This window comes from Bradysia coprophila (genome assembly GCF_014529535.1).
Source record: "Bradysia coprophila strain Holo2 chromosome X unlocalized genomic scaffold, BU_Bcop_v1 contig_21, whole genome shotgun sequence".
In the NCBI taxonomy this organism is placed as follows: Eukaryota; Metazoa; Arthropoda; class Insecta; order Diptera; family Sciaridae; genus Bradysia; species Bradysia coprophila.
The window spans coordinates 56320-82571 of NW_023503309.1; the positions used below are offsets into that span (position 1 = coordinate 56320).

Consider the following 26252-nt stretch of genomic DNA (forward strand, 5'->3'; position numbering starts at 1 on the left):
AGATGGGCAATTTTGGGTCGACCCCTCCCGAGCTGGGGCCCCATAACTGATTTAACGTTTTCCGAAGATATCTGCGGCCATTGAAAGGCTAAACATGTAAGTGATACGTCAAATAAAAGGTATTTACAATACCGATCGACGAAAAAAAAGATTATGGAAATCGGATGATCGACTCGTTAGTTAGACCCCTTGTAGTGAACTAGGTACAGGGTGGCAAGCCGTTTTTGCTTGTAGGTTGGCCAAATTTGAATGGATTTCGATGGATTTTGCTTTATTAGATAGGTATTGACCGTAGGTTGGCCAAATTTGAATGGATTTCGATGGATTTTGCTTTATTAGATAGGTATTGACCGTAGGTTGGCCAAATTTGAATGGATTTCGATGGATTTTGCTTTATTAGATAGGTATTGACCGTACGAATCAGGGAAAAAAAGTTCATGGAATTCGGTTTACAGAAGCGTGAGCTAGCTCTCTTGGAGTGAGCTTATATGTGGCTACTCGGCCGTAGAGAGTCATGTCATTAGAAAGGTAATTGAGGTCGGAAAAAAGTTATGTGTCCGAATTCGGTAGGCTGTTTAACATCCCCAATGTGTTTAACGTTCCGCAAGCTTACGCGGTTTCGAAGTACACCCGAATTTTTCAATATCAAAAATTAATCTTCAGCCTGATACTTACCAAAATATCTACAGAAAGAAACCAAAAGTCCGACCTGAAGCCGTCGGATAAATAGAGGATAAATAGAGCAGCTTCCTAGTGAGAGTACACTCTTTAGAAAGTAGTCGAATTCAGGTTTTTTGCATTTCTTCATATTCATAAACATCTTGTTCAAGTGACAAATTTGGTTACTTTTGGTTCATCATGACTTCGATGTGCTGTGGACAACACCATCCGTCCAGCAGCTTAATGTTGTCTTCTTCCAATTTAGGGAACCCAATGCACGGTGCATGAACTCGATACAAACAACCTTGTCCATCGTGACTACTGTACGAACAGTTAACCTAGACATTTCGATCTTTGTTTCCGAACGCACACGAATTTTCCATGCAACCGTTTCGCGGTAGAACAGCTTGTGCTATAATTGTAACATGTAAAAGTAGAGCCTTGAACGTATAGATCGGTATTTTCGGTGATGTACCATCAGTGAGTCCAGCAAATTCATGAGGATACTTAAAAGTACATTCGCGGTTCGACTTAAAGCTGGTAAATTTGGCGTAAAAATGTATGTCAACGCGGGACCTGTCGCCATTTGTGTTGAGCTGGCAGTCAATCTTTCCAAGCTACGGAAGAAACAATTTTTCCGAAAGATAAAAAAATCTGAGAACATCTTCGGGGGATGGCAGATGCCGGCCTTGAAATAACAAAAAATACCTGATTGACAATGCTGTTCAGCTCGCGTTTCGCACACTCATTTTTACGTTTAGTCGTAGTGGAATCGCTAAATTCAGTAAGACTGGCTCGTCGTTTCGATTTCTTTGTTTTGGTAGGTAGTTTTGGTTGGTCAGTCACGTTATCTTCACATACAATATGACCGTTCTCGTCATTAAAGCCTTTTTCTGCATAAATTTCACCACAAAAACCGACTTGTTGCTCAATGTCGCTAATAAAAAATTCCTGTAGATACTCCTCACCGTACGATATTTCGATATCACTGAGCTCCATAGCGTATAGTAATGGTAAGCTAGTGGATAAAATTTAAACGTAATACGGTTAATGCGATGTTTAGCGAAAGAATGTTTTTGGTTTTAAAATTCAAAATTATGACATTTTATCGATGTGTAAACAGTAAACACATATAACTATCATAGTATCATACACATGTAAAGAAGCTGACAGAGCTTGAAGTGCTACATAAAGTCGCTTTCTGAAACGACTTTTCAAAAACATTATATGTATGAGCTCTAGTACCTTTTGAAATCATGATAATGTGATACAGCTCATTGACAGTTGCAGTTGGTACTCTGTTAACATTGACGAAGAATATTCCTCCAGGTCTATAAGAAATTCTTTTTGTCGTCTTTGGGCCTAAACGAATGGATGGTCGGAAATTGGTTAAAAATAAGTGTGAACGGTATAATACCTGCGAAAAAAATTCTGAATGCTCGTCGTAAAGAAATTAGACCTCTTTGCGATAAGGCTTTGGCTGATAAGAAAAGAAAGGACTTTCTTCATCAATTTTTCGACGATTTGCCAAAGATGCCGTCTCACTACTGCCGTGCAAGAACTGACAAGAAATACATCGAGCCGAATTTTCAATCGCTAGCACAGCTTTATCGTTTCTACCAGATGTGCTGTAACGAATTGAGTGGAGGTAGCAACGAATCAAATATGACGAGCGACCAAATTGCTTGCAGCACTCAATCCAATGATAGAGTGAACGAATTGTACGACATTTTCAATGAATCAATTGATATCATCAGCCAGCGAAACAGTGCGACAGATCAATCGGAAAGCAACAGTTTAAGTTATGGATACTTTACTGAAACTTTCAAAGACTTGAAACTGGGCCTCTTTCAACCAAAAAAGGATCAGTGTGATTTGTGTGTGTCCCACTCCGTCGGTAATATTTCGGCTGAGGTATACAACAAGCACATTTTGGACAAGAATCGAGCCCGTGACGAGAAAGACAATGACAAAAAGAAAGCAATTGGTGGAGAAGCTCATGTACTGGTTTGGGATGTCGAGGCCGTCAAATTGGCACCTGCAAACAAGTCGGGTATAATGTATTACAAATCAAAGTTGAAGAACCATAACTTCAGTATCTACGATCTCAAATCAACTGACTGTTTATGTAACTGGTGGCATGAGGCAGATGGAGGTATGGACTCATCAATGTTTGTGACATGTGCGATTGACTACCTCAGTGAGAACTGCATCGATGACTTGCCAGTAATCGTATGGTCTGATGGCTGTTGTTATCAGAATCGAAATCAAATTTTGTCGAATGCGTTGCTGGACTATGCAGTTCGATATAAGAAAACCGTTCAACAAAAGTTTTTGGTGAAGGGTCACAGTAGTGTGAAGTTGGGTGAGAAAACGTATGGAAGTTGAAAAAGTAAAACTTTTTTTATATGAAGAAAAAAAAATTTGTGAAATATTTTCGCTTTTTAATCTATATTTAAATGTCTCCTGGTAGCTCAATTGGGAGAGCGGTGGGTTGAAGACCCATAGGTTGTCGGTTCAAATCCGATCCGGGAGATTTTTTGTAATTTTTTTTACCTAAATGTTGCACCTCACGATTTATAAAACTTGATCTATTTCGGATAAGTTCAATAGGGTCAGTTTATGATTCACTAAGAACTAGACAGATTTATAAAACTTGATCTATTTCGAATAAGTTCTGTAGGGTTGGTTTATGGTTCACTAAAAATCGACAGATTTTCGAAAATCTGTCTATTTTGGATAAATTTGGCTTGGGCAGGTTATGGTTCACTTAAAACTAGACAGATTTATAAAACTCGATCTATTTCGGATAAGTTCAATAGGGTCAGTTTATGGTTCACTAAGAACTAGACAGATTTATAAAACTTGATCTATTTCGAATAAGTTTTGTAGGGTTGGTTTATGGTTCACTAAAAATAGACACCGCCAAAGACTGTCCCAAGCCAGTTTGAAAAAGAGTGGAGGGAATGAAGTTTAACGAGGACGTAGCAGTAGATAAGATAGGATTAGATAGATCAATCTTAAGGTTGAATGAATCGTGAGCTGGAAGCCGAAAGAATTGGGGTTAAGGGACCAACGTTGAGGTGAAACAACACGATCAGAAAGCCAAAGGATAGAACGATCCCAGAATTCTTATTAGCTACTAGGTTAAGCTTTAGAAGGACGAATAACCTTTTGCTCAGATAGGTTCAAAAGAATGGGCAAAGCTTTATGGAAAAGAATGTTCAAAAAGAGTGACACTACCCCGTCGGGCTCTGTGCACTTTGATAGGCACGGTGGTCCCGGAACGTGCAGAAATGTGCGGGTCAGAGCTCGAGGATTACCGGGGGCGAGCAAAGTAAAGCTTTCATACTCACCAACCCGCAGTAGCAAGCGTGGTGTTTTAATGCTAAAAACCTTCAAACGAAGCCATAACGAATTATACATTGCCACATATAATGCCAGAACATTGTCGTCAAGACAAAAAATGCAAGAAATGGAAGAAGAGCTAGAAGAGATAAAATGGGATGTTGTGGGAGTGAGCGAAGTGAGAAAACCTGGAGAGGAATGCCTGAAATTACAATCAGGGCATACATTCTTCTACCGAGGAAGTGACAGTCAGATGCTGATGCACGGTGTCGGATTGTTCATAAACAAGCGGTGGTCGGATCGCATAATTCACACGAAAAGCATATCCGATCGAGTGATATACGTAAGCCTGAAGATAAATAACAGATACAGTGTCAAATTAATTCAGGTTTACGCACCCACGTCCACCCATGATGACGAAGAAGTAGAAAGATTCTATGAAGATGTCGAGAAAGCTCTGGACGAAAACCCTTCACATTACCAATATCTAATCGGTGATTTCAATGCGAAGCTGGGAAAACGAGAAGAAGACTCCGAAGTTTCTGTTGGTAGTTTTAGCAACGACCAAAGAAATGAGCGTGGAAATACTTTACTCAACTTCTTACAGCAACACAATTTGTACGCAATGAATTCATTTTTTGCAGGAAAGCCTCAACGGAAATGGACTTGGGCTAGTGCAGATGGTGTAACGAAAAATGAGATCGATTACATCATAACTGGCTGTAAGTCAACCGTTAAGAACGTTACGGTCCTAAACAATTTTTCAACCGGTAGTGATCACCGAATGGTTCGTGCAAGAGTCACGTTAAATACCAGATTTCAAAGATCACAACTAGTTCAAAAAAGTGAAAGGATTGACGTACAACGGCTTTACACACAAAATGAAGAATTTGCCACGAAAATGACTGCCGAATTAGATAACGTCAACAATCAATGTGAAACATTGGACGAATTGAATACCAAAATCGTCGATACAATAATGGGTTTCATGAAATCCAAATGCAAATCCGTCCAAGAGAAAGAATCAAAACTCAGCAGAGAAACATTAGACCTGATCGCAAGCAGAGCAGAGTTGGTAAAAAACGGAGGACGAGATTCGGTGGAATACCGGAACCTGTCTAAAAGTATCAACAAAGCAAGGAGATCAGATGAAAGAAAATATAATGTCCAATTGGCTCAAAACATAATTGAAGCTAACTGCAATATGAAAGTCCTACGGAGAAAAATGACAAACGCCAAAAAAGAAATCTTCAAATTAAGAGACAAAACAGGAACGATCCAAACGGATCGAAATGCGATATTAAACATTGCAACAGAATTTTATGAGAATTTGTTTTCTTCAGCAAGACAGAGCCCAACGGAAGAAACCGAAGATAGACCAATAATAAGAAACGTGGGATCGGAGTATATGCCCGACATAACTGTTGATGAAGTCAAGGCCGCAGTAGCCGAGATGAAAAACAAAAAGTCTCCCGGAGAAGATGGTGTTCCAGTGGAAGCCATTAAACTGGGTGGAGACTCCTTATTAAAGGCAATCACGGCTTTGTTTAATCAATGTCTCCAATGGGAAGAAGTACCAGAAGCCTGGGAAAATGCGGTAATTACATTGCTGCATAAAAAAGGAGACATAACAAAGCTGGAAAATTACCGACCCATAAGCCTATTGTCAACACTCTACAAGTTGTTTATGAAAATCATTACGAAGAGGAACACTAACAAGTTCGACTTCTACCAACCTGTTGAACAAGCTGCTTTCAGATCTGGTTTCAGCACAAACGACCATTTGCAGGTGATGAGAACGCTTATTGAGAAGTGTCGTGAATACAACATCGACATAGTCTTGCTATTCATAGACTTCGAAAAAGCTTTCGATTCAGTGGAAACATGGTCGATATTGGACGCATTAGACGAATGTAGAGTAGACTCAAGGTACTCCAACACAATTCGATATGTGTACAAAAATGCTACTTCATGTATAAAACTTCATAAGAGCACGGAGAAATTCAGAATTGGCCGAGGTGTAAGGCAGGGTGACACCATTTCACCGAAATTATTCACGGCGATTCTGCAGAGTATTTTTAAGAAGTTAAACTGGAGTAAAATGGGAATAAAGATAAATGGAGAGTACCTGAGCAATCTCCGCTTCGCTGATGACATTGTACCGATAGCAGCGAATCTAGGTCAGGCTCAGCTTATGCTACAACAGTTAAGTGAAGAGGCGAGCAAAGTTGGCCTCAAGATGAACTTATCGAAAACAAAAGTCATGACCAACATCGGGGACGATAGAGAAATCAAAATTGGTGACACTGTCATTGAACGAGTCGACAGCTATGTATATCTAGGACATAAACTGAAGTTAGGTCTGGACAACCAAACTGCAGAAATAAGACGTAGGATTGGTCTTGCATGGGCAGCGTTCGGAAAACTCAGACTAATTTTCAAAAGCAAAATGAATAATAGTCTGAAACGCAAAGTTTTCGACACTTGTGTCCTTCCAGTGCTCACTTATGGAGCGGAAACGTTAACTTTAACAAAAGCATCCGAAGATAAATTGAGAGTGACACAAAGAGCCATGGAACGGAGTATGCTTGGAATAACACTCAGAGACAGAATGACGAATCAATGGATTCGACAACAAACCAGGGTCGTTGATGTCATGGAAAGAATAGCATCTCTGAAATGGAGCTGGGCGGGACATATTGCAAGAAGGACAGACGAACGTTGGACCAAAAAGATCATGAACTGGCGACCATATAAAAGACGAGCTACAGGTAGACCACCAGAGAGATGGACAAACGGAATTAAGAATATTGCAGGTACAAACTGGCAGCAAATGGCAATGGATCGTACGAAATGGAAAGAAGTTGGAGAGGCCTACATCCAGCAGTGGATCGAAACAGGCTGAAAAAGAAGAAGAAAAATAGACAGATTTTCGAAAATCTGTCTATTTTGGATAAATTTGGCTTGGGCAGGTTATGGTTCACTTAAAACTAGACAGATTTATAAAACTCGATCTATTTCGGATAAGTTCAATAGGGCCAGTTTATGGTTCACTAAGAACTAGACAGATTTATAAAACTTGATCTATTTCGAATAAGTTCTGTAGGGTCGGTTTATGGTTCACTAAAAATAGACAGATTTTCGAAAATCTGTCTATTTTGGATAAATTTGGCTTGGACAGGTTATGGTTCACTTAAAACTAGACAGATTTATGAAACTCGATCTATTTCGGATAAGTTCAATAGGGTCAGTTTATCGTTCAATAAAAATAGACAGATTTTTGAAAATCTGTCTATTTTGGATAAATTCGGCTTGATCAGGATATGGTACACTAAAAATAGACAGATTTATAAAACTTGACCTATTTCGAATAAGTTCTGTAGGGTCAGTTTATGGTTCACTAAAAATAGACAGATTTTCGAAAATCTGTCTATTTTGGATAAATTTGGCTTGGGCAGGTTATGGTTCACTTCAAACTAGACAGATTTAGAAAACTCGATCTATTTCGGATAAGTTCAATAGGGTCAGTTTATGGTTCATTAAAAACTAGACAGATTTATAAAACTTGATCTATTTCGGATAAGTTCAATAGGGTCAGTTTATGGTTCACTAAGAACTAGACAGATTTATAAAACTTGATCTATTTCGAATAAGTTCTGTAGGGTCGGTTTATGGTTCACTAAAAATAGACAGATTTTCGAAAATCTGTCTATTTTGGATAAATTTGGCTTGGGCAGGTTATGGTTCACTTAAAACTAGACAGATTTATATAACTTGATCTATTTCGAATAAGTTCAATAGGGTCAGTTTATGGTTCAATAAAAATAGACAGATTTTTGAGAATCTGTCTATTTTGGATAAATTCGGCTTGATCAGGATATGGTACACTAAAAATAGACAGATTTATAAAACTTGATCTATTTCGAATAAGTTCTGTAGGGTCAGTTTATGGTTCAATAAAAATAGACAGATTTTTGAGAATCTGTCTATTTGGATAAATTCGGCTTGATCAGGATATGGTACACTAAAACTAGACAGATTTATATAACTTGATCTATTTCGAATAAGTACTGTAGGGTCAGTTTATGATTCACTAAAAATAGACAGATTTTCGAAAATCTGTCTATTTTGGATAAATGTGGCTTGGGCAGGATATGGTACACTAAAACTAGACAGATTTATAAAACTCGATCTATTTCGGATAAGTTCAATATGGTCAGTTTATGGTTCACTAAGAACTAGACAGATTTATAAAACTTGATCTATTTCGAATAAGTTCTGTAGGGTCGGTTTATGGTTCACTAAAAATAGACAGATTTTCGAAAATCTGTCTATTTTGGATAAATTTGGCTTGGGCAGGTTATGGTTCACTTAAAACTAGACAGATTTATATAACTTGATCTATTTCGAATAAGTTCTGTAGGGTCAGTTTATGGTTCAATAAAAATAGACAGATTTTTGAGAATCTGTCTATTTTGGATAAATTCGGCTTGATCAGGATATGGTACACTAAAACTAGACAGATTTATATAACTTGATCTATTTCGAATAAGTTCTGTAGGGTCAGTTTATGATTCACTAAAAATAGACAGATTTTCGAAAATCTGTCTATTTTGGATAAATTTGGCTTGGGCAGGATATGGTACACTAAAACTAGACAGATTTATAAAACTCGATCTATTTCGGATAAGTTCAATAGGGTCAGTTTATGGTTTACTAAGAACTAGACAGATTTATAAAACTTGATCTATTTCGAATAAGTTCTGTAGGGTCAGTTTATGATTCACTAAAAATAGACAGATTTTCGAAAATCTGTCTATTTTGGATAAATTTGGCTTGGGCAGGATATGGTACACTAAAACTAGACAGATTTATAAAACTCGATCTATTTCGGATAAGTTCAATAGGGTCAGTTTATGGTTCACTAAGAACTAGACAGATTTATAAAACTTGATCTATTTCGAATAAGTTCTGTAGGGTCGGTTTATGGTTCACTAAAAATAGACAGATTTTCGAAAATCTGTCTATTTTGGATAAATTTGGCTTGGACAGGTTATGGTTCACTTAAAACTAGACAGATTTATGAAACTCGGATAAGTTCAATAGGGTCAGTTTATGGTTCAATAAAAATAGACAGATTTTTGAGAATCTGTCTATTTTGGATAAATTCGGCTTGATCAGGATATGGTACACTAAAAATAGACAGATTTATAAAACTTGACCTATTTCGAATAAGTTCTGTAGGGTCAGTTTATGGTTCACTAAAAATAGACAGATTTTCGAAAATCTGTCTATTTTGGATAAATTTGGCTTGGGCAGGTTATGGTTCACTTCAAACTAGACAGATTTAGAAAACTCGATCTATTTCGGATAAGTTCAATAGGGTCAGTTTATGGTTCACTAAAAACTAGACAGATTTATAAAACTTGATCTATTTCGAATAAGTTCTGTAGGGTCAGTTTATGGTTCAATAAAAATAGACAGATTTTTGAGAATCTGTCTATTTTGGATAAATTCGGCTTGATCAGGATATGGTACACTAAAACTAGACAGATTTATGAAAATCTGCTATTTTTGAATAAATACAAACGTTTGAAATTCACAAAACGAAAACCTTATTATATGAAACAAGGCATCAGAACAGTCGGAGCGTTTGCTGCGACTTAGCCCCGTACGATCCGTAATCCTATTTCGTCCGTAACCATAATACGTCCGTAGCCGTAATACGCCCGGAACCCTAATACGTCTACAACCCTCTAATGCGTCTGTTACCAAAATGCAAGTCAAGTTGGGCATGGTCAAATTTACTGAAAGTGTTCATTTTTAAAATTGCGCATAGCGCAATTACGAAAGCCCGTACGAAGTACCTCTCAAATAAAACCAACAATTTACGACATTATTTTATAAACCCAAATTTTTTTGCCAACTTTCCATTGGGTATTCAATTACCTCTCAAATAAAACAAAAACTAGCAAAATCGGTTGAGATTTACTCGATTTATGTGCAAAAAGCACTTAGGGCCGAGTAGCGGCCTTAGTCCAAGGGCGCAAATTTGAAACTTTTTTTGCCATCATTCTATTCGGCATTCAATTATCTCTCAAATGAAACAAAAACTAGCAAAATCGGATGAGATTTACTCGATTTATGTGCAAAAAACACTTAGGGCCGAGTAGCGGCCTTAGTCCAAGGGCCCAAATTTGAAAAATTTTTCGCCACGTTCTTTTCGGTATTCAATTACCTTCCATAAAAAACTAAATCTAGCAAAATCGGATGAGATTTACTCGATTTATGTGCAAAAAACACTTAGGGCCGAGTAGCGGCCTTAGTCCAAGGGCCCAAATTTTAAACTTTTTTCGCCACGTTCTTTTCGGTATTCAATTACCTTCCATAAAAAACTAAATCTAGCAAAATCGGATGAGATTTACTCGATTTATGTGCAAAAAACACTTAGGGCCGAGTAGCGGCCTTAGTCCAAGGGCCCAAATTTGAAACTTTTTTTGCCATCATTCTATTCGGCATTCAACTATCTCTCAAATGAAACAAAATCTAGCAAAATCGGATGAGATTTACTCGATTTATGTGCAAAAAACACTTAGGGCCGAGTAGCGGCCTTAGTCCAAGGGCCCAAATTTGAAACATTTTTTGCCATCATTCTATTCGGTATTCAATTATCTCTCAAATAAAACAAAATCTAGCAAAATCGGATGAGATTTACTCGATTTATGTGGAAAAAACACTTAGGGCCGAGTAACGACCTTTGAGCCCTCCCAACAAGCTCGCGTTGCATCCTACACAAAAACAATGTTCAGCAACTTTGTTCTACTCGTCAATACCTTTCATTTGATATATCACAAGCAGCTATTACGTGCGTATTTCGGTAGATATCGTCGAAAGACTGAGAAACACCTATAGGGCCCTAGCTCTGGAAGGGCCGACCCTACCATGCCCATTTTCGAACTTGACCTTACTTTTGTCGATACCAATCGGGGAAAAAAAGAATTTTGAAAAAAGGTTGTGATTTGCTCAAGCTAGAGGGGTCACGGACGGACGGACATTTTTAGCCCCGTACGAAGTACTGGGGGCTTATAAGATTAATATGCCGTTTGTAACACGTCGAATTGGAAGCAGACAGTAAGGGCAAAGCATTTGGTTATGTTCATAGACTACGAATCCGCAATAAAAAAAATGTCCGTCCGTCCGTCCGTGACCCCTCTAGCTTGAGCAAATCACAACCTTTTTTCAAAATTCTTTTTTTCCCCGATTGGTATCGACAAAAGTAAGGTCAAGTTCGAAAATGGGCACGGTAGGGTCGGCCCTTCCAGAGCTAGGGCCCTATAGGTGTTTTTCAGTCTTTCGACGATATCTACCGAAATACGCACGCAATAGATGCTTGTGATATATCAAATGAAAGGTATTGACGAGTAGAACAAAGTTGCTGAACATTGTTTTTGTGTAGGATGCAACGCGAGCTTGTTGGTAGGGCTCAAAGGTCGTTACTCGGCCCTAAGAGTTTTTTCCACATAAATCGAGTAAATCTCATCCGATTTTGCCAGATTTAGTTTTTTATGGAAGGTAATTGAATACCGAAAAGAACGTGTCGAAAAAAGTTTCAAATTTGGGCCCTTGGACTAAGGCCGCTACTCGGCCCTAAGTGTTTTTTGCACATAAATCGAGTAAATCTTATCCGATTTTGCCAGATTTAGTTTTTTTTGGAAGGTAATTGAATACCGAAAAGAACGTGGCGAAAAAAGTTTCAAATTTGGGCCCTTGGACTAAGGCCGCTACTCGGCCCTAAGTGTTTTTTGCACATAAATCGAGTAAATCTTATCCGATTTTGCTAGATTTAGTTTTTTATGGAAGGTAATTGAATACCGAAAAGAACGTGGCGACAAAAGTTTCAAATTTGGGCCCTTGGACTAAGGCCGCTACTCGGCCCTAAGTGTTTTTTGCACATAAATCGAGTAAATCTCATCCGATTTTGCTAGATTTTGTTTCATTTGAGAGATAATTGAATGCCGAATTGAATGATGGCAAAAAAAGTTTCAAATTTGGGCCTTTGGACTAAGGCCGCTACTCGGCCCTAAGTGTTTTTTGCACATAAATCGAGTAAATCTTATCCGATTTTGCTAGATTTAGTTTTTTATGGAAGGTAATTGAATACCGAAAAGAACGTGACGAAAAAAGTTTCAAATTTGGGCCCTTGGACTAAGGCCGCTATTGGGCCCTAAGTGTTTTTTGCACATAAATCGAGTAAATCTCATCCGATTTTGCTAGTTTTGGTTTCATTTGAGAGATAATTGAATACCCAATAGAAAATAATATCGTAAATTGTTGGTTTTATTTGAGAGGTACTTCGTACGGGCTTTCGTAATTGCGCTATGCGCAATTTTAAAAATGAACACTTTCAGTAAATTTGACCATGCCCAACTTGACTTGCATTTTGGTAACAGACGCATTAGAGGGTTGTAGACGTATTAGGATTCCGGGCGTATTACGGCTACGGACGTATTATGGTTACGAACGAAATAGGATTACGGGTCGTACGGGGCTAAGTCGCAGCAAACGCTCCGACTGTTCTGATGCCTTGTTTTTATTGCGGATTCGTCATCTATGAACATAACCAAAAGCTTTGCCCTTACTGTCTGCTTCCAATTCGACGTGTTACAAACGGCATATTAATCTTATAAGCCCCCAGTACTTCGTACGGGGCTAAAAACTAAATCTAGCAAAATCGGATGAGATTTACTCGATTTATGTGCAAAAATCACTTAGGGCCGAGTAGCGGCCTTAGTCCAAGGGCCCAAATTTTAAACTTTTTTCGCCACGTTCTTTTCGGTATTCAATTACCTTCCATAAAAAACTAAATCTAGCAAAATCGGATGAGATTTACTCGATTTATGTGCAAAAAACACTTAGGGCCGAGTAGCGGCCTTAGTCCAAGGGCCCAAATTTGAAACTTTTTTTGCCATCATTCTATTCGGCATTCAACTATCTCTCAAATGAAACAAAATCTAGCAAAATCGGATGAGATTTACTCGATTTATGTGCAAAAAACACTTAGGGCCGAGTAGCGGCCTTAGTACAAGGGCCCAAATTTGAAACATTTTTTGCCATCATTCTATTCGGTATTCAATTATCTCTCAAATAAAACAAAATCTAGCAAAATCGGATGAGATTTACTCGATTTATGTGCAAAAAACACTTAGGGCCGAGTAGCGGCCTTAGTCCGAGGGCCCAAATTTGAAACTTTTTTCGCCACGTTCTTTTCGGTATTCAATTACCTTCCATAAAAAACTAAATCTGGCAAAATCGGATGAGATTTACTCGATTTATGTGGAAAAAACACTTAGGGCCGAGTAACGACCTTTGAGCCCTCCCAACAAGCTCGCGTTGCATCCTACACAAAAACAATGTTCAGCAACTCGTCCGTCCGTCCGTCCGTCCGTCCATGACCCCTCTAGCTAGAGTAAATCGCAACCTTTTTTCAAAATTCTTTTTTTCCCCGATTGGTATCGACAAAAGTAAGGTCAAGTTCGAAAATGGGCATGGTAGGGTCGGCCCTTCCAGAGCTAGGGCCCTATAGGTGTTTTTCAGTCTTTCGACGATATCTACCGAAATATGCACGCAATAGCTGCTTGTGATATATTAAATGAAAGGTATTGACGAGTAGAACAAAGTTGCTGAACATTGTTTTTGGGTAAGATGCAACGTGGGCTTGTTGGAAGGGCTCAAAGGTCGTTACTCGGCCCTAACTGTTTTTTGCACATAAATCGAGTAAATCTCATCCGATTTGGCTAGTTTTAGTTTTTTATGGAAGGTAATTGAATACCGAAAAGAACGTGACGAAAAAAGTTTCAAATTAGGGCCCTTGGACTAAGGCCGCTACTCGGCCCTAAGTGTTTTTTGCACATAAATCGAGTAAATCTCATCCGATTTTGCTAGTTTTTGTTTCATTTGAGAGATAATTGAATGACGAATAGAATGATGGCAAAAAAAGTTTCAAATTTGGGCCCTTGGACTAAGGCCGCTACTCGGCCCTAAGTGTTTTTTGCACATAAATCGAGTAAATCTCATCCGATTTTGCTAGATTTAGTTTTTTATGGAGTCTAATTGAATACCGAAAAGAACGTGGCGAAAAAAGTTTCAAATTTGGGCTCTTGGACTAAGGCCGCTGCTTGGCCCTAAGTGTTTTTTGCACATAAATCGAGTAAATCTCATCAGATTTTGCTAGATTTAGTTTTTTATGGAGTCTAATTGAATACCGAAAAGAACGTGGCGAAAAAAGTTTCAAATTTGGGCCCTTGGACTAAGGCCGCTACTCGGCCCTAAGTGTTTTTTGGACATAAATCGAGTAAATCTCATCCGATTTTGCTAGTTTTTGTTTCATTTGAGAGATAATTGAATGACGAATAGAATGATGACAAAAAAAGTTTCAAATTTGGGCCCTTGCACTAAGGCCGCTTCTTCTTCTTCTTCTTTTTCAGCCTGTTTCTATCCACTGCTGGATGTAGGCCTCTCCAACTTCTTTCCATTTCGTACGATCCATTGCCATTTGCTGCCAGTTTGTACCTGCAATATTCTTAATTCCGTTTGTCCATCTCTCTGGTGGTCTACCTATAGCTCGTCTTTTATATGGTCGCCAGTTCATGATCTTTTTGGTCCAACGTTCGTCTGTCCTTCTTGCAATATGTCCCGCCCAGCTCCATTTCAGAGATGCTATTCTTTCCATGACATCAACGACCCTGGTTTGTTGTCGAATCCATTGATTCGTCATTCTGTCTCTGAGTGTTATTCCGAGCATACTCCGTTCCATGGCTCTTTGTGTCACTCTCAATTTATCTTCGGATGCGTTTGTTAAAGTTAACGTTTCCGCTCCATAAGTGAGCACTGGAAGGACACAAGTGTCGAAAACTTTGCGTTTCAGACTATTATTCATTTTGCTTTTGAAAATTAGTCTGAGTTTTCCGAACGCTGCCCATGCAAGACCAATCCTACGTCTTATTTCTGCAGTTTGGTTGTCCAGACCTAACTTCAGTTTATGTCCTAGATATACGTAGCTGTCGACTCGTTCAATGACAGTGTCACCAATTTTGATTTCTCTATCGTCCCCGATGTTGGTCATGACTTTTGTTTTCAATAAGTTCATCTTGAGGCCGCTACTCGGCCCTAAGTGCTTTTTGCACATAAATCGAGTAAATCTCAACCGATTTTGCTTGTTTTTGTTTCATTTGAGAGGTAATTGAATACCCAATGGAAAGTTGGCAAAAAATTTTGGGTTTCTAAAAAAATGTCGTAAATTGTTGGTTTTATTTGAAAGGTACTTCGTACGGGCTTTCGTAATTGCGCTATGCGCAATTTTAAAAATGAACAGTTTCAGTAAATTTGACAATGCGCAACTTGACTTGCATTTTGGTAACATACGCATTAGAGGGTTGTGGACGTATTAGGGTTCCGAGCTTATTAGGGCTACGGACGTATAATGGTTGCGGACAAAATTGGATTACGGGTTGTACGGGGCTAAGTCGCAGCAAACGCTCCGACTGTTCTGATGCCTTGTTTTATTGCGGATTCGTCATCTATGAACATAACCCAAAGCTTTGCCCTTACTGTCTGCTTCCAATTCGACGTGTTACAAACGGCATATTAATCTTATAAGCCCCCAGTACTTCGTACGGGGCTAAAAATGATTTGAATTTCATTGAAAACATTTTATATGAAGAAATTTTTTTGAATGTTTTTATACATATTGAATTTTAGGTTTTTTTAGTTACAACTCACTTGTAAGGTTTTTTAGGTGTTGACTGTTAAAGACAATCAACCAACCGCCGTTGGATTATCAACCAGACAACTAGCAAGCAATCAAGCTGGTCGGCAGACCAGCAGGTCAGCAGACCAGCAGGTTAGCAAACCAGTTCGTGATCTGATCTGAGCAGACTAGCAGACTAGTTCCCAATGAGATCACGAGCTGGTCTGCTCAGATCAGATCACGAGCTTGTCTGCTCAGATTAGATCACGAGCTGGTCTGCTCAGATCAGATCACGAGCTTGTCTGCTCAGATTAGATCACGAGCTGGTCTGCTCAGATCAGATCACGAGCTGGTCTGCTCAGATCAGATCACGAGCTGGTCTGCTCAGATCAGATCACGAGCTGGTCTGCTCAGATCAGATCACGAACTGGTTTGCTAACCTGCTGGTCTGCTGACCTGCTGGTCTGCCGACCAGCTTGATTGCTTGCTAGTTGTCTGGTTGATAATCCAACGGCGGTTGGTTGATTGTCTTTAACAGTCAACACCCAAAAAAACCTTACAAGTGAGTTGTAACTAAAAAAACCTAAAATTCAATATGTATAAAAACATTCAAAAAAATTTCTTCATATAAAATGTTTTCAATGAAATTCAAATCATTTTTTCATATAATAAGGTTTTCGTTTTGTGAATTTCAAACGTTTGTATTTATTCAAAAATAGCAGATTTTCATAAATCTGTCTATTTTTAGTGTACCATATCCTGACAAAGCCGAATGTATCCAAAATAGACAGATTTTCTAAAATCTGTCTAATTTTAGTGTACCATATCCTGACCAAGCCGAATTTATCCAAAATAGACAGATTTTCTAAAATCTGTCTAATTTTAGTGTACCATATCCTGACCAAGCCGAATTTATCCAAAATAGACAGATTTTCAAAAATCTGTCTATTTTTAGTGAACCATAAACTGACCCTACAGAACCTATTCGAAATAGATCAAGTTATATAAATCTGTCTAGTTTTAGTGTACCATATCCTGATCAAGCCGAATTTATCCAAAATAGACAGATTCTCAAAAATCTGTCTATTTTTATTGAACCATAAACTGACCCTACAGAACTTATTCGAAATAGATCAAGTTTTATAAATCTGTCTAGTTCTTAGTGAACCATAAACTGACCCTATTGAACTTATCCGAAATAGATCGAGTTTTATAAATCTGTCTAGTTTTAGTGTACCATATCCTGCCCAAGCCAAATTTATCCAAAATAGACAGATTTTCGAAAATCTGTCTATTTTTAGTGAATCATAAACTGACCCTACAGAACTTATTCGAAATAGATCAAGTTATATAAATCTGTCTAGTTTTAGTGTACCATATCCTGATCAAGCCGAATTTATCCAAAATAGACAGATTCTCAAAAATCTGTCTATTTTTATTGAACCATAAACTGACCCTACAGAACTTATTCGAAATAGATCGAGTTTTCTAAATCTGTCTAGTTTGAAGTGAACCATAACCTGCCCAAGCCAAATTTATCCAAAATAGACAGATTTTCGAAAATCTGTCTATTTTTAGTGAACCATAAACTGACCCTACAGAACTTATTCGAAATAGGTCAAGTTTTATAAATCTGTCTATTTTTAGTGTACCATATCCTGATCAAGCCGAATTTATCCAAAATAGACAGATTCTCAAAAATCTGTCTATTTTTATTGAACCATAAACTGACCCTACAGAACTTATTCGAAATAGATCAAGTTTTATAAATCTGTCTAGTTTTAGTGTACCATATCCTGATCAAGCCGAATTTATCCAAAATAGACAGATTTTCGAAAATCTGTCTATTTTTAGTGAACCATAAACCGACCCTACAGAACTTATTCGAAATAGATCAAGTTTTATAAATCTGTCTAGTTCTTAGTGAACCATAAACTGACCCTATTGAACTTATCCGAAATAGATCGAGTTTTATAAATCTGTCTAGTTTTAGTGTACCATATCCTGCCAAGCCAAATTTATCCAAAATAGACAGATTTTCGAAAATCTGTCTATTTTTAGTGAATCATAAACTGACCCTACAGAACTTATTCGAAATAGATCAAGTTATATAAATCTGTCTAGTTTTAAGTGAACCATAACCTGCCCAAGCCAAATTTATCCAAAATAGACAGATTTTCGAAAATCTGTCTATTTTTAGTGAACCATAAACCGACCCTACAGAACTTATTCGAAATAGATCAAGTTTTATAAATCTGTCTAGTTCTTAGTGAACCATAAACTGACCCTATTGAACTTATCCGAAATAGATCGAGTTTTATAAATCTGTCTAGTTTTAGTGTACCATATCCTGCCCAAGCCAAATTTATCCAAAATAGAGAGATTTTCGAAAATCTGTCTATTTTTAGTGAATCATAAACTGACCCTACAGAACTTATTCGAAATAGATCGAGTTATATAAATCTGTCTAGTTTTAGTGTACCATATCCTGATCAAGCCGAATTTATCCAAAATAGACAGATTCTCAAAAATCTGTCTATTTTTAGTGAACCATAAACCGACCCTACAGAACTTATTCGAAATAGATCAAGTTTTATAAATCTGTCTAGTTCTTAGTGAACCATAAACTGACCCTATTGAACTTATCCGAAATAGATCAAGTTTTATAAATCTGTCTAGTTTTAGTGTACCATATCCTGATCAAGCCGAATTTATCCAAAATAGACAGATTCTCAAAAATCTGTCTATTTTTATTGAACCATAAACTGACCCTACAGAACTTATTCGAAATAGATCAAGTTTTATAAATCTGTCTAGTTTTTAATGAACCATAAACTGACCCTATTGAACTTATCCGAAATAGATCGAGTTTTATAAATCTGTCTAGTTTTAGTGTACCATATCCTGCCCAAGCCAAATTTATCCAAAATAGACAGATTTTCGAAAATCTGTCTATTTTTAGTGAACCATAAACCGACCCTACAGAAATTATTCGAAATAGATCAAGTTTTATAAATCTGTCTAGTTCTTAGTGAACCATAAACTGACCCTATTGAACTTATCCGAAATAGATCGAGTTTTATAAATCTGTCTAGTTTTAAGTGAACCATAACCTGCCCAAGCCAAATTTATCCAAAATAGACAGATTTTCGAAAATCTGTCGATTTTTAGTGAACCATAAACCAACCCTACAGAACTTATTCGAAATAGATCAAGTTTTATAAATCTGTCTAGTTCTTAGTGAACCATAAACTGACCCTATTGAACTTATCCGAAATAGATCGAGTTTTATAAATCTGTCTAGTTTTAAGTGAACCATAACCTGCCCAAGCCAAATTTATCCAAAATAGACAGATTTTCGAAAATCTGTCTATTTTTAGTGAACCATAAACCGACCCTACAGAACTTATTCGAAATAGATCAAGTTTTATAAATCTGTCTAGTTCTTAGTGAACCATAAACTGACCCTATTGAACTTATCCGAAATAGATCAAGTTTTATAAATCTGTCTAGTTTTAAGTGAACCATAACCTGCCCAAGCCAAATTTATCCAAAATAGACAGATTTTCGAAAATCTGTCGATTTTTAGTTAACCATAAACCAACCCTACAGAACTTATTCGAAATAGATCAAGTTTTATAAATCTGTCTAGTTCTTAGTGAACCATAAGCTGACCCTATTGAACTTATCCGAAATAGATCGAGTTTTATAAATCTGTCTAGTTTTAAGTGAACCATAACCTGCCCAAGCCAAATTTATCCAAAATAGACAGATTTTCGAAAATCTGTCTATTTTTAGTGAACCATAAACCAACCCTACAGAACTTATTCGAAATAGATCAAGTTTTATAAATCTGTCTAGTTCTTAGTGAACCATAAACTGACCCTATTGAAATTATCCGAAATAGATCGAGTTTTATAAATCTGTCTAGTTTTAAGTGAACCATAACCTGCCCAAGCCAAATTTATCCAAAATAGACAGATTTTCGAAAATCTGTCTATTTTTAGTGAACCATAAACCGACCCTACAGAACTTATTCGAAATAGATCAAGTTTTATAAATCTGTCTAGTTCTTAGTGAACCATAAACTGACCCTATTGAACTTATCCGAAATAGATCGAGTTTTATAAATCTGTCTAGTTTTAAGTGAACCATAACCTGCCCAAGCCAAATTTATCCAAAATAGACAGATTTTCGAAAAATCTGTCTATTTTTAGTGAACCATAAACCAACCCTACAGAACTTATTCGAAATAGATCAAGTTTTATAAATCTGTCTAGTTCTTAGTGAACCATAAGCTGACCCTATTGAACTTATCCGAAATAGATCGAGTTTTATAAATCTGTCTAGTTTTAAGTGAACCATAACCTGCCCAAGCCAAATTTATCCAAAATAGACAGATTTTCGAAAATCTGTCTGTTTTTAGTGAACCATAAACCAACCCTACAGAACTTATTCGAAATAGATCAAGTTTTATAAATCTGTATAGTTCTTAGTGAACCATAAACTGACCCTATTGAACTTATCCGAAATAGATCAAGTTTTATAAATCGTGAGGTGCAACATTTAGGTACAAAAAATTACAAAAAATCTCCCGGATCGGATTTGAACCGACAACCTATGGGTCTTCAACCCACCGCTCTCCCAATTGAGCTACCAGGAGACATTTAAATATAGATTAAAAAGCGAAAATATTTCACAAATTTTTTTTTCTTCATATAAAAAAAGTTTTACTTTTTCAAAAGTTTTACTTTTTCAACTTCCATACGTTTTCTCACCCAACTTCACACTACTGGTCACACCCAAATGGAGGTAGACAATGTCCATGCCCTCATCGAAAACAAAATAAAGAACCGGAATATCAATTTGCCTTCGGATTATGTTGCAATCACACAAAAAGCTCGTCTGACATTACCATTAAGATCAAGAACACTACACCATGGAGATTTTCGAAACTATAATGACACTCGTCTCTTCAGATACGACAGTATTCGTCCGGGCAAAGGCGTAGGTGACGACACGGTTCAAGATTTGCGAATGATACATTACGACCCGAATGGTACCATCAGCTTTAAAACGGATTTTGACCATAATTTACAGACTCTTCCCTGTAAGCCGAAAAAACCAACTCGCACCTACGAAGAACTAGAACCCTTTTATAAAGAACCACTGAAAATTTCAAAAAACGGTACAACGACCTCCAAGATTTAAAAGCTATATTGCCTAAAAAGGCACATAGCTTTTACGATAACTTGAAGCACGAGTGAAATTTTTTACGTTGATTTGGTTCTTGATTTGTTTTATAATTTTAATCTTCTTTCAATAAAAATTTTAATTTTCGTTACGCAAAATTATGTGTTACCTTGCAGTCATCAAACATACCTCACTGTTTCCTTGTCCGATACAACCAGATTTTACACTCAACGCATGAGATTTTATCTTTACCTTCTCTATAGCCCAACTAGATCAGATTCATCAGAATTTTTTTTTCTTCAAAATACGTAATTTCTGGATTAACATTGTGATGAGAAGTTTCTGCGCGATCTTCACATCAGTTCCTAAAAAAGTACCACATTTTCCTATTTCCAAGTATCGACAGTGAATAAAATCCAACCACCAAGTATCGCCAGCATAAAAAATTGAATCGCCAAGTATCGTCAGTCAACAAAATCGAACCACCAAGTATCGCCAGTCAATAAAATCGATTACCCAAGCATCGCCAGCCAATAAAATCGATCAACAAAATACTTGCCAGTTTGATTTTATTGGCTGGCGATACTTGACGGTTCGACTTTATTGATTGGCGATGCTTGGTGAATCGATTTCATTCATTGTAGATACTTGACAAGTGTCGCCAGTGAATAGCCAAGTATCGCCAGCCAATAAAATCCAACGACCAAGTTACGCCAGCCATTAAAATCAAACCTCTAACTATTTTGTTGACTGGCGATACTTGGTGGTTCGATTTTATTGGCTGGCCATGTTTGGCGAATCGATTTCATTGGCTGGCGATACTTACCAGTTCCTTATTATTAGCTGGCGATATTTGTCAGTTCGATTTTATTGGCAAGTGCCTTCAGTGAATGAAATCCATTCGCCAAGTATCGCCAGCCAATAAAATCGAATCTACAAGTATTGCCAGCCAAAAAAATCCAACCACCAAATATCGCCAGCCCTTGAAATCAAATTTCTAACTATTTTGTTGACTGGCGATACTCAGTGGTTCGATTTTACTGGCTGGCGATGCTTGGCGAATCGATTTTATTGGCTGGCGATACTTACCAATTACTTATTATTAGCTGGCGAAACTTGTCAGTTCGATTTTAATGGCGGGTGATGCTTGGTGAATCGATTTTATTGACTGGCGATGCGTGGCGGTTAGATTTTATTGGCTGGCGATACTGGGGTGTATCGGAGAGCGCGTCCGTATCTTTGATACACGTGCACCCTGGGTAACGCCAAATGCTCTCCAACCGCAAAATGGGAACTACTGGTGTCAGTATTACTGACGGAAAAGTCGGTTCTGCTTCTAAACCGAGCAGTCCCGGCCCATTCCACGAAGTTCCCTCGGGGCGTTGCCACCCCGCGGAATTTGATGCAAGTCGATCGGAGCTGGGAGTTCATGATTCCATCCGAAGTGGTCATACCAACCAGGTACCCTACCCGAGGGTTTGTATCGGTACCACGGGAGCTGGAAGCCCCCCGAGAACCAGAGAAACTCTCGGTATCGGGCCCAGCGATGGTTGAGGAGCCTATCCTTGGCTGAAACGTGGTGGCTGTCGGTTCAATTGCGCGATATGCGCTGGGGTACTGCTCCCGGGGAAAGTGCAGTAAGGGTTGAGATGGGCTCTGGCCTCACCTTTGGTAGTGTTGGTGCATGAACACCGGCATAAAAAGGTAGTTCTACCCGCTGATTGAGCGGTAATCTCGATCAAATCCTTTTTGGAAAGGAAGAGCTGTTAAGCTTATGGCAGGTAAGCTCTCTAATCTAAAGATATGTTTTCTGGCTGGCGATACTTGGCGAATTTATTTCATTCACATCACTGGCGACACTTGACAAGTATCGACAGGTATGGTTCGATTTTATTGGCTGGCGGTACTTGGCGAATGGATTTCATTCACTAGGCACTTGGCAAGTATCGACAGTGAATGAAATCCATTCGCCAATTATCACCAGTCAAACAAATCAAATCGCCAAGTATGGCCAGTCGATAAAATGAAACTGCCATTTGGTATCAATTACAAGTAAAAGTCTGAGGGTGATGAAACAGGAAAAAAACTGGGGAGCCTCCCTGAGGCAATAAGACAAGAAAAATTCATCGTCAAGCAATGAATGTACATACCAGGTATGGCCGATTTTTCAAAATCTGCTGATTTATCTTGAACACACTCATTATTTTTGTCAAAATAATATGAAAATGGGTGCGTTAGAATCCGTTTTTCAAATCGTTATTTCCTCCGAGGTGACATTAGACCATACCTGGTTGGTTTATTTCATTGCCGTCAAATACAGCCAGTCAATAAAATTAAACCATCAGGGTGAATTTCATAGCTTCAGGACTTTTAGCTATCGACTCGACACTATAAAAAACACTTTTAGTATGAAACTAAATTGAAAGTTAAGAAACTTTTTTGTACCGTCATGAGGGACATCCCCATACCCGTCTTCCCAAAAAAGACTCCAATCACAGATGGTTTCGTATACTACGTTTTAGCCCTATTTAAATTGTTCTACTCAAAAGACCTAGCCTTTCCTACAATGTAACATTATTTCTAAAGGTCAAAATTTCGTATAAATGAATTTCCGGCCGGAAAAACCATTTTCCAGCGAAGAAAATAGTGCAAAAACCTTTCATTTTTAACAATCCGACATAAACAAAAAATTAAAAGATCTGCCACGATCGAAATAATTTTTCACGACATGTGCGACTGCACTATTCGAGTTACGAGTTATTCTCAATAAAGTAACGTCGATACCAACTTGCGATTACCTCGTAACGTCATCTTTGTTGAGTTTTGTTGATTTTGTAACCGCGTTGAGATACAAATGACGGTAGCTAGCTGTATTTTGTCGATTTTTGTTTTTAAAATAATTTTTATGATATTCCAGATTTTTTGTTTCCACTAAGTTTTTTGTACGCGAGAAATGAGAGGAAAATTTCCTTTTTGTAATGATGTAAAAAGTACAATTGAAAAAACAATGAACTCGTGCTCATAATCTCCCACGAATTCAATTGTTATTTCCCAGTATGTAAAAATATTAATAATTGAACTAAATCAACGCACTTCAAACAAAAGTGCTGCGAATTACAGCTCCCGAATATAGTACAATTTTGTCCAGATTTTTTATAGTGCCAAAATTTGATTGATACACTATCCCGGTTCAGCCAGTACTGTATTTAGAGTATCACATGCTTGAAGTGCGTTGACTAAATTATAGAACTGCATCGGTGCAATCCGTTTTGATACCATCAACGCAAACTATTACAATTAAACAATAAGTTCCAACACACCCACACCAATGTAAGTTTAATTGAAACCAAAGAGTGACCCGTAATGTTTCCCATTATAGCGCCCTCTAAATTGTCGTTAAATTTAATGTTAAATGCAAGTACATGGTGCTGTAGGTATTCAAATAAGTTTTTGGACTGATCCTCCCCTTAGTTATCGAGATCTGGACCTTCCAGAAGAAGTTAGGGAATGGTATTTCAGATGAAACCTGGGAGTAGTATAATATTGATAATGAAAGCGTTTTCATAAAGAATTATAGCACAGAACATTGTTATTATTATTTTTGAGGCTTGGCAAACGATACTATTATATGATGATGGGAATACTAGCTCATCATCCTTAGGATCCACCGACTAGATCCTAGAATTTTACTCATATTTTATGCTGCCACATATTTTTTAGGCAAAATATGAGGCACAAAAGCTTGATTCTCAGGAAGGGATTAATTGTTTTCATTTTCTGGACAAAACAGGAGAAATAAAATATCGTAGACCTGAAGATCCACTTGTTGAAGTCGAGAATTACCCCTTGAGGTGGTTTTTTGTGTTCAGTGACACAACGACAACGTGACTACGGAAAAGTTTGTTTGAGTTTTTATTTCGATTACTTTTACTAAACGGTAGGTAATAGACCTTCACCTCACTATCCATTTCTTTAATTCCACTATTGAAAGCTTAACCCACAATAGTTGGAACAGGATTGATAAGAAAGATTTCAGATCGATACGTGAAGATGTTTGAATTTTGACAAAGATTTTATATCTGCTTGGCCGGATTATTTCAGGTTGATCCAGTCAACGATTTCCAAGTTTACAATCATTTCAGGTCAGGTTAAAAATAATTGAAGAATTGATTTCTTATCTTCTTCTTCTTCTTTTTCAGCCTGTTTCTATCCACTGCTGGATGTAGGCCTCTCCAACTTCTTTCCATTTCGTACGATCCATTGCCATTTGCTGCCAGTTTGTACCTGCAATATTCTTAATTCCGTTTGTCCATCTCTCTGGTGGTCTACCTATAGCTCGTCTTTTATATGGTCGCCAGTTCATGATCTTTTTGGTCCAACGTTCGTCTGTCCTTCTTGCAATATGTCCCGCCCAGCTCCATTTCAGAGATGCTATTCTTTCCATGACATCAACGACCCTGGTTTGTTGTCGAATCCATTGATTCGTCATTCTGTCTCTGAGTGTTATTCCAAGCATACTCCGTTCCATGGCTCTTTGTGTCACTCTCAATTTATCTTCGGATGCTTTCGTTAAAGTTAACGTTTCCGCTCCATAAGTGAGCACTGGAAGGACACAAGTGTCGAAAACTTTGCGTTTCAGACTATTATTCATTTTACTTTTGAAAATTAGTCTGAGTTTTCCGAACGCTGCCCATGCAAGACCAATCCTACGTCTTATTTCTGCAGTTTGGTTGTCCAGACCTAACTTCAGCTTATGTCCTAGATATACGTAGCTGTCGACTCGTTCAATGACAGTGTCACCAATTTTGATTTCTCTATCGTCCCCGATGTTGGTCATGACTTTTGTTTTCGATAAGTTCATCTTGAGGCCAACTTTGTTTGCCTCTTCACTTAACTGTTGTAGCATAAGCTGAGCCTGACCTAGATTCGCTGCTATCGGTACAATGTCATCAGCGAAGCGGAGATTGCTCAGGTACTCTCCATTTATCTTTATTCCCATTTTACTCCAGTTTAACTTCCTAAAAACACTCTGCAGAATCGCCGTGAATAATTTCGGTGAAATGGTGTCACCCTGCCTTACACCTCGGCCAATTCTGAATTTCTCCGTGCTCTTATGAAGTTTTATACATGAAGTAGCATTTTTGTACACATATCGAATTGTGTTGGAGTACCTTGAGTCTACTCTACATTCGTCTAATGCGTCCAATATCGACCATGGTTCCACTGAATCGAAAGCTTTTTCGAAGTCTATGAATAGCAAGACTATGTCGATGTTGTATTCACGACACTTCTCAATAAGCGCTCT

General features: G+C 37.8%; 1 protein-coding gene, 1 long non-coding RNA gene and 2 other non-coding genes across 4 annotated transcripts; 2 read left to right on the forward strand and 2 right to left on the reverse strand.

Annotated features, from left to right (window-relative positions):
• Positions 1–737: 737 nt before the first annotated feature.
• Positions 738–1731, reverse strand: LOC119069018. The gene is made up of 3 exons (XM_037172892.1): positions 1369–1731; positions 1136–1277; positions 738–1072 (listed from the first exon to the last, which is right to left on the reverse strand). The coding sequence occupies exons 1-3, from the start codon at positions 1657–1659 to the stop codon at positions 999–1001; spliced, it is 507 nt and encodes a 168-aa protein (XP_037028787.1). The 5' UTR covers positions 1660–1731; the 3' UTR covers positions 738–998.
• LOC119069019 lies at positions 1685–24458 on the forward strand. Its single transcript, XR_005086263.1, has 3 exons — positions 1685–1698; positions 3075–3086; positions 24283–24458. It is a non-coding gene; the product is annotated as an uncharacterized LOC119069019 (long non-coding RNA).
• Positions 3124–3196, forward strand: Trnaf-gaa. Its single transcript has one exon. It is a non-coding gene; the product is annotated as a tRNA-Phe (tRNA).
• Trnaf-gaa lies at positions 20345–20417 on the reverse strand. The gene has a single exon. It is a non-coding gene; the product is annotated as a tRNA-Phe (tRNA).
• Positions 24459–26252: the final 1794 nt, after the last annotated feature.